Source organism: Gavialis gangeticus, unplaced genomic scaffold (genome assembly GCF_001723915.1).
Source record: "Gavialis gangeticus isolate Ggan-Ray unplaced genomic scaffold, GavGan_comp1, whole genome shotgun sequence".
Lineage (NCBI taxonomy): Eukaryota > Metazoa > Chordata > Crocodylia > Gavialidae > Gavialis > Gavialis gangeticus.
In genome coordinates, this window is record NW_017729028.1 from 23,188,787 (window position 1) to 23,198,358 (window position 9,572).

At 41.0% G+C, this 9,572-nt stretch overlaps 1 protein-coding gene across 1 annotated transcript in view; it reads right to left on the reverse strand.

The window, feature by feature from the left end:
* The window catches only part of APOB (apolipoprotein B), a 52,269-nt gene extending 47,609 nt beyond the window's left edge, over positions 1-4,660 (reverse strand). Inside the window, exons 1-4 of the mRNA XM_019520673.1 lie at positions 4,535-4,660; positions 2,753-2,791; positions 1,348-1,463; positions 630-775 (exon numbers count right to left, since the gene is read on the reverse strand). Of these exons, the coding sequence (XP_019376218.1) occupies positions 630-775; positions 1,348-1,463; positions 2,753-2,791; positions 4,535-4,592 (359 nt within the window). The 5' untranslated portion in view covers positions 4,593-4,660. The remainder of the gene's footprint in view (positions 1-629; positions 776-1,347; positions 1,464-2,752; positions 2,792-4,534) is intronic.
* Positions 4,661-9,572: the final 4,912 nt, after the last annotated feature.

The following is a 9,572-nucleotide window of genomic DNA, read 5'->3' on the forward strand; positions in this document are numbered from 1 at the left end:
TTTGAATGCACATTGCCAAAACCAAAATCAGTCACACCCCCACTTCTACATGTAGTTGGCTAGAAGATTGCCTCTTTTCCCCAACCAGTTCAGACCCAGTCAGACAGATCCACACATGTGACAAAGTGAGTGTAGACATAGGAGACAAATAAGTGTTGGAGACTGGTGGAGCAGAGGCAGGATATGCATTACTTTACAAATGCAGGTAGGTATTTATGTTGCGAAGGATTATAAAGATACAACTGGGCTGCAGTCTGAGCCCATTTTTTGACGTGTAAGCAGTACCAACTGCAGACAGTGTTTGAGATTTTTTTCCATGCAGGGGACCTGTCCATTATCAGAAATGTACCAGTGGAGACTGCTAATTCCTACACCATAACCCACCGTAGAAAGGGACCTGGCCAGGCACCCCAGAGACAGCAGAGCTCAGTTATACCATCTTCCTGTAGCATGACTTATGTGTGTCCCTGACTAGCCCTGAACTGCATTGAGACCAAGTGAGCCAGTGAGCTACAACTAGCCTCCCGCAAGTTGCTTCAAAAGCTGGGTCAGAACAGCCATGGACCCCAGCCTTTTTTTCAAGGCAGGACAGATTGTCACACTGTGGTATAGCCTGCATTTTTACTTACTGGGACATAGCACTGGTAAAGTCATCTGAGTTCTTAGACTTTTTCAGCATAGCCTTTCCCTCAGCATCCGTACCAAATACCTCCCGCAGGGTGCACTGGCTTGTCTTCAGGATAAAGCTGCACAGCTGTGGGACCTCCAGTTCCACCTGGAAACACACACGATATGCGTTTGCTCCTTCTTTCATTAGCGCTACCTCGGTTAGCATCTTCAATGACAGCAGACTTCCTAAAATTTATTTTTAAGTAACACTCTGGATGCCAAAAGCAACTTTTGTCTAAAGAAGTGAAAGCAAGCAGGTTTACAGATACCCAGTGATGGTAAAGGTCATCTATTCCTCATTTTGATCAGAAGCAGGATCAGGCATAGAAAAGCTGACTTGCCCTTAGTCCCACAGTAAGTGACTGAGCCCAGAAAAAGGACCTCCTCTTCTGCTACATTCACCTCACTAAGTTAGATAAAAGTCAGATCTCAAATTAGGGCTGGTCAAACACTTTAATGAACCAGTGGGAAAAAAGGATGTTGATTTAACAACCTGTTGTCTTCTAAAAGCATCTATGTTTCATGCAAAATATTGATTTCTGTTAATATTTCATTTATTAAAGTATTTCTGCTGATGACATTTTGATTCAGGTATAATTGATTGGTTGGGAAATACTTTTCCACATTGCCAAGTATTGTCCCCAGATTATAATGTTTTCCTTGTTCCCCTTTCTCTACCTTGCAGTTCATTTTGGAGCCACTTCGTGAATCTGCGGTTCCGGACACTCCACTTGCGGTTTCTGCTTCATAGGTGTAAATGTATTTTCTGAGGTGCTTAAACCTGGTTGCCTCTTCTGCAATTAGGAAAGCAAGTACATTTTCACGACTTGTTCAGACCATTTAGATATACATATCCAGGTAGCATTATGAAAATCAAAAGCAATTCCCACAATAGAAAAAAAATGTTAAGATATTCCCACTGTTGACTGCTTTTTAAGTTTTGGGCATAAAGACTTCAAGTAAATCGTTAGAAAGGGACATGATATTTTTAAATAAAACTTGAATGTCTTTCTGAGACCTACTCTATGGTTCGAACAGAAGCTAAAGTTTTAATACAGCAATTGTTGGTTCTTTGGCTTCTGTTAATTGCCATTAACATATGATAAAGACTTATGAATATTTGATGCAGATGACTAATGACACTGTTTTAATAAAAGCCTATATGTTTTATGGGACTTGTTTCACTGTCAGTGAGAACCACATTCAACTCAAAACAACCCCCCCCCCCCAAAACTAATCTGTCTGTGAGTTATGTTGCCAAAAATTAGCACCAAAAAAGGACATAACCCTGAAACCAGGATCCTGAATTACGAGAACAATCTAAAAATTCTCTCTCAGCTACTTAGTATAACTAAGTACATGTAGGGAATATCAGATACAAAGGATTCAGATGAATTAATCCTGATCACCTGTAGATGGTGCTAGTGTCAAATAAGGGAAAGTAAAGATCACTGGGGACAACACCAACTCATCAGATACTTTGACCCTCCTGGAGAACATTATTTATCCAGCAAGAAGTCAGGGCCAAATCAGGGTTCATGACAAAGGTTGCACATAAAGTCAGCATTTCCTTATTCTTGACTTGTTTTAATAAATTATTGTCCTTGCTGATAGAGTTGTTGACGGACTTGACGGATAGTTAGATAGCCAAGTGCAAATACCTGGGTGTAGCTCGAACGGCTGAATCAGGAGTGAGATTATCAGTGAAAGGTACACAATTTCTGTGTTAAATTTTCAATGTTAGGGAAACAGGGTCTCCAAAAGAAGAGATTCACTCCTGGGAATGTGTTGGAAAACCAACACAGCAAAGAAATGTGGAGTGTATTTATGGAAAGCTGTTTTATGCTCAAAACCACAATCACAGTTTTTCAATCTGATGACGTTTTAAAATTTATAGGGCCAATTCCCTCATCCTTTCAAGTTCCTGAAGTCTATGGGAGTTTTGCCTAAGAACGCCAGGATATAGTCCATCACATTTACTGTATCTGGCGTAGGGATTTATGGAAGAATAGAACCCCACCTCTGGGAAATACCGTGAGTTAGCATGTTATCAGAGCAAAGTGAATATAAAAAAAACTCATACTTGAGCAGCTGGGACTTCCGTTCTCAGGCCCCTCTTCGTCTGTAAAGGAGCACAGTAAGAATTAAAACTTCAATGTATGCAATTTTTTTTCTAACATAATAGTTCAGTTCAGTTTATTAAGGATTCACACTCCGGGAAACAACATACAACCCTAATATAACTAAATTTAGGCAAAAATAGTAAAACTAATATAATATAGATATACCGATATAAACACAACATCGTGTTTTAGGGGGAGAAACGCAGACAAGTAGGACCTTGCTAACTTGTACTAACAAATTAAATTGCTTTTTTTTTTTTTGCACACACTGTTGTAAGCGATAAAACTGATTAATACCAACAGCGTAGTCAAGCACCGAGGGCCTGGTTACATGATTATTTTGGGCAACTCCTGGAGCTCTTAACACCTGGACTTTCCACACATTAACACCTAAAACTAGTATTAAGCACTTGTGATGCTGCTCAAAGGTACGCCACTTCGGGCCCTATACTTTGTGAGTTAGCCATCTAGGGCCCAATTGTAGAATCACTAAACTAAATAGTAAAGTCAGGTTAACAGTGCAAATGTATACAAAGCTCTGTGCTATATTAAGTATGTGCTACATAAAGTCCCTGGATGACAGAGTGAGATAGAAAGCACCAATGTGCTCATTTATTATTATTTATTATTTACGTGGAACATTGTGATTTGTTTTTAATTGTGGAAGTATTGCAGATTGGCTCTATGGCTGTACTGTGGTCTAACTGCCTTTGTAAAAATAACGACAGCTTCACTACAGGGAATTTCTTTGCCCACAAGCAGGGAGAAACCTCAAATTTCATGGACTGGCAAAAAGCAGATCAATATGTAATTCACCTGATGTAATGACAAATGTAAATACATCTGTTGAAAATGTTGAATTGAAGCATTATTTAGATTCCACAAGGCTGTGCCAGTGCTTACGATGAGTCTGAATATTGAAAAGGCATGCTGCCGTGGGCATGGACAACGATCCAAAGCTCACTGAAATTAATGGGAGTTTTGTGCTTTGTTTCAATGCATTTTGAGAGAGACCTGTCTTTTTCCATAAAAAAATGTATTTTATGGAATATAATAATTTTAGCAACAAGATATAGGATCAGATCCAGACTTCACATGACACTAGAGGAGTCAAGAAAGGTACATTTTGGATGAAGTTGATGGTACTGCCTTGCATAACACCTGATTTTCCAAACCTCATTCACTTCAGCAGTGCAGTAGTCAGCCCCTTTCCTTCACTGCTCTTTACAAACAACAGCAACACTGAACAACCTAAATAGTCACCGCCAGGGAACGAAGGAGTTTGTTCCCAAGGACACAGCATGACAAAATATACAGATCAGAATTACCACACCCTTTAACACACGTCCTATGTCAAAATGCCGTGTTTCCTTCCAAAGACATCACGTTTTATTGCTCCCCTCCCATCACTGTTACAGTAAAATGAATTAGCAATAACCTTACTGATTCTCCATAATAAGCAACAGCGACCACACTAAAGAACAACGAGGCACAAGCAAGCTAGCAGAGCCATGCTTAATATGTCAAATAAAAAGAAACCAATGAAACCAGGTGCCACTTCCAATATTTCTGTGGAATTACTGCAGGTCCCACTCTTAGGGGGACAACCCTACCATGACAAAGAATTGCATCTTTCTCAAGTAGAGGAAATGGTTTGTGACACTCTTGATTTTTACCTCCCTGCAGTTTCATTGAGCGGGGGTCGCAGGAAAAGCCCTTGTATAAAATAAGGTGCTACTTACCAGCGAGAACATCGCTGCTCAGCAGAAGCAGCAGCAGCCAGAGCTGCAGAGGGCCCATGGCGAGCACCGGCCACTCTTGCAGCCCTCGCTGTGTCTCCTCTTCCCTCCCCCTTCACCTCCTCCCCACCACAGCTTCAGGAAGAGAATGAGCCTCACGACTTGGACCTGCATTTATATAGTCCATGGCAGCAGCTGAGCCAAACGGTTTAGAAAGTTCAGAGCAAATTGCAAAAGGTCCAAAGGTTGGAGTCCCGGATCCTCTTTTCAATTCCACACCAGGCTCCGACTGGTCTGCTGAGAGCTCCAAAAGGCAGAAGAAGCCTGAATATTTATCAGAGATTAGTTATTCTGTCAGGTCATTGGTGTTTTTCTTTAGTGGAGTTTTAAAAGTGAAATACTCCAAAATAGAAAATAGTAATCCAGCTAAAGAGTTTTCCTACTTTTAGTCAGAAAAAAATACACCATGTAGGTTGTACAGGAAAAAAAGCCAGCACTACTGTAAGTCTGAATTAGTGTGGATGCTGAGAGTCTTGAATAAGACTTATATGTGAGAAATAGGCCATTGTGCAATTTAGACCTTCTCTCTTTACTTAATGTGAGCAGGTTGACCTGTTGACATAGGAGGCAGGACAATTTAAAGACTGTCCTTTGCTGGACCATAATGCTCAACATAGCTTGCTAAAGAAACAGATGCATTTCAGACAGGCTTGCAATACTTGGGGACTGGCCATGCAAACTGGTGGAGTTTGAATTTGGATGTCCTGAATTCTTGTTGGGTTCAACCAGTCCAGATGTTTAGGTTTTGTTTCCTTGTTTGTAAGCTGCTGTGACAAAGAAATGCATATGAAAGAAGGATACAATGGTCACGTTGGGCACAGAACGAAAGGAAAGGAAATAAAAACCAGACAGTATCCTTGAGCATTCTGGTACAGACTAGGACTAGTTGTCAAATCAGAATTTCATCCCACAGGACATTCCAGTGTTTAGAAATGTTTTCATCCCAAATTAATATGGGAAACCAAATATTGGAATTTGTCAGCAAATGGAGAGCTGTGAAGCTTGGAAGTACCATCCTACCAAAATAGTTAATTTTGATGTATTTTATCAAGATGAAATATTAGTAAGTTCATTAGTTCTGCATGTGCCATATTCTGCAGTTCAGCTGTCTTAGCCTAATGCAGGTCTTGCCTATCTGAGACTCTTTTTGGACAAATTGGCTAACTCCGTATCTTGACCCACCCCCCATCTGGAGATTTGAAGAGGATATTTTCAGTGTTTTCTATAATATATATCCATCTGGAGTGACAATTTCAGGATGCTCATAAAGCTTCCCTTTGTGGCACTACTACTTGTGCCTGTTGTTAATCATTGTCTGTCTGTCTAGATAGAGCATTGGAGACTTTAATATCAGTTTCTAACAGTGCAAACATTGTTCTATTGAAAAAAAAATGACTGCAAGTGACAACCCATGTTTCATTAGTGCTACTCTGTAATTTAACAGCACTAAATACCTGTTACAGTCTTTGGAAGATATTTATTTTCATCGAGCCCATTGGATAATGGGGACTAGAAGTTTCATGTGTAAACCAGTACTTCCGTGAACACCAATTGACTCATGCCCACCAATCTGCAGCCCATTGCCAGACATTCCTATGTCAGCTTTAATGTACCAAAATAGATGTAATAGGCACAATCACCTGCTTTGCTGTAGAATCACTGAGTAAGGTTACTTCTGCGAAGGAGCAATGATCACGTACAGTATGCACATAGATTTTTTTCTTGCCAGCCACTGTAAAACAAATCTGTGCTTACTTTGCTCCAAGGGGACCAATTTTTCCTGCATGGGCTTTTTTGTTTGACTTGGCCTGCACTTTTGGCATATGTGACAAGCTTTAGCAGTTTCCACAATGTTCATCTGAAGCTTAAAACATCTTTGCCCCATCTTTTACATTTTCCATTCCCAAATGGAGCTTTGTGTATCCTCTTCTAATGTATTTCCTGTATCCTTTTAAGAATCACCCTACTGCTGCTTTGAAAAAAATCCCTTTAAATACTGATCTCTTAAACTGGTCACAGGAGCTAGGCAGATATGCTGTCCAAAGACATGACATTTTTACACCCACCAACTTGGGCCTTCTCTTTTTGAGCATACTGGGTGCATCTACACGAGAGGCTTAATGTGCAGTAGCTTAATAACACTGTGCAGTAGCATGGCGGACAAAAACCACGTTAATAATATGCTACTGCACAGTAGTATTAGACTACTGCGGAGTAAGCTTCACTAAAAAAACCCATGTGTCAACACGACTGCGCAGTAACTGTAGTTACTGCGCATTTAGTTATTACTTCATTAAGCAAGTACTAAACTAAATGCACAGTAATTACTGTATTTTAATGAATATGGAGACATGCCTACTGTTCAGTTTTTATTAGGACCCATGAGGCATGAGCTGTTGGTCTATAGTTTTGACTATACAATTATAAAAATACTGTGCCAATACAGTCAATTCCACTTTTACATGTAGGGCTAAATCTTGCTTTGCTTTATGCACCCAAGGGCAGTTTCTGGTACTTTTACATAGTCCAATATCTGTATATGTGAGGGGGGCCCAGAATTTAGGTGTGCCCACACTGATGAACGGCCTTAACCATTAGCTATTGGGCAAAACAGCAGGAAAGCCACCCTATGCCAGCATCTTGCTAGGTGTACAGCATCTTCAAGTACAATTTTGGGACGTACCTGGCCTGACACATATTCCTAGGCAATTGTGTTTTGCTGTGCAGATGCTTGGCTAGAATGCAGGTCTACTGAGCATGCTCAGTAGGCCCACACAGGGAAAGCTGCATTGCAAACTGTGCAGGTATGCTGAGAAATGCAGTTACTCTGCTGTGTACATGCCATATACCGGCATAAAGTAAAAGGAGACTTAGCCTGTATTGGATAAGCTCATAACTTGCTTAACTACACAAGACAATATGGGTACCAGTGTTATGCCCATCACATACGTTATAGCTGGTGACCTACTTTTAAATCATGGCAAGACAAAGAGTTTTTCATGGCCTGCTTCGAGCACACAGAGCTGATTTTGCAGGGATTTTTGTGGCAGCTCCACCCCTTGGTGCTGATTGGTAGAGGCCCCGATAGTGGGAGGAGGACAAGGGGGCAGCTGCTATTTTGTCACCAGCCTGTGCCTTCCTCTCCTGGCAGCAAGGACCACTGGCTCCCATTGGGGAGCCAACATTTTATTTTTATTAAGTTTTTTTGTTGGGGATTTCCTGGATTTTGTGGACAAACTTGGATTTCATAGTTTCTGTGAAATCCACAAAACTGCAAATTAAGTAGGCCCTGAATTATAGCAAACACGGGTTAACTGTATAATCCACTAAAGGGCCTAGCATTTTTCAGCCCCACTTCCTACTTCACAATGTACTGCATTATAAATGGTGCAACGGGGAAGCAGCCATGCCACTGATTATCCACCAGCAATTTCAAGGCTAAAGCCAGGGAGCTGACATTGCTATATAACCCTGACAAGTAGTTTAAATAGCTGCTACCAGCTTGCAAGCAGCATTTTGATTAACTGAGTCTTTCTGCATTGTGAATGACAATTGTTCTGCTCTGTGATTGGCAATGGTTAACTACGCCTGCTTGCATTAAGTCTGGGAAAGTGCATAGGCTTTTTTGAATACTGAGGCTCTGCACTTAACATGGAGTCCACTGTACACTGTCTTCCAAGGAAGAAAGGGGCATAGTAAGCACCTTATAAAGTCACTGAAGTAGGTAGGTAGGTAGGTAGGTAGCTATCACAAGCTTTCTGAGCTGAAGCTTACTTCATTAGATCTAATGAAGTGATTGTGCTACACACACACATACGCACTTTCATTAGTCTGTAAGGTGCAAATATACGCTGCCTTCCAAGAAAGAATCCAGAAACCACTTTGGTCACTGTTTACTATCCCTCAGTGCCAGGCCTCTTTAATTAATTCCATCTCTTGCGTCCTTTATTTGGGGTGGGATTTGCACAGGAGCACTCTCAAGCTGCTAGTTTAAGCAGCCGTGTCTATTAAAAATGTTCTCGCATTCTTCACCATTCCACGGGGGATAAGAATTCGTTGTGTGCCCTGCAACCGGCATGTTCATGATAGCCTCACCCTTGCTGTGGCTCTTTCCAAAGCTGTTTGGTTTTGGTCATGCTCTTCTATCATTTTGCCCAGAATAAATGTCTTTGTATATAAACCGGAGTACCCTTTTCACCATCAAAACTTAGCTGTGTTGTCCTGTGAAACACCCTAAGTGCTAACCCTAACCCAACAGTTTCCCCCAAAGGAGGTGTCAAATGTGCACAAACACAGACACGTGTGTTTTTCTAGGGGCGCCTGCCAGCACCCTGCTGGTGCATCAAGCATAGAAAAATATTTGACATCAGCTTTCTTTCCCAGAGCTTCTCTGCTTTTGACATATTTATTTAGTTCTTTTGAGACTATTCATGAGCAGAGGCCTCTTATCTTTCGACTATAAAACGAACTCATTCTATTAGCGCGTTTACGTGTTTTACTATTTATCAAACAAGAACTCTATCAAGCTCCTCCTTTAACCTCTGGGAAAGGGCTACTATCCTAGATGCATGAATTGTGGGGCATTTGGGTTATTTCAGTTCCATTCTGTACTGGGCTGAGAGCTTCCTCATCTCCCCAAAGATGTTCTCCGACTTATACTCATGTTTTGGTCTTCTCTCTATCTGGAGTGTATCCTCTTTATCAGGCTTAAGGCTTGGTATAACTTTACCCCACTAATGAGTACATGTCCTATGGTACATTAACAAATGGTGTCCTTGCTAGTTTGTTATGTACCCTGCATTTAGCTCATATGCTCCCATCCTGGAGTTACCTTACAGTAAGCTTCAGATTATCCCTGTTTTGCTTGTGCTTTTCCTTTCAGTGCTTCCATCATTGTTTCTGGCTGGTGCAACCATAACCAATTTAAAATGATTAAAGGTCCCCTTCACTTCCATGTGGAGAGTCCAATCATCTTCTACTT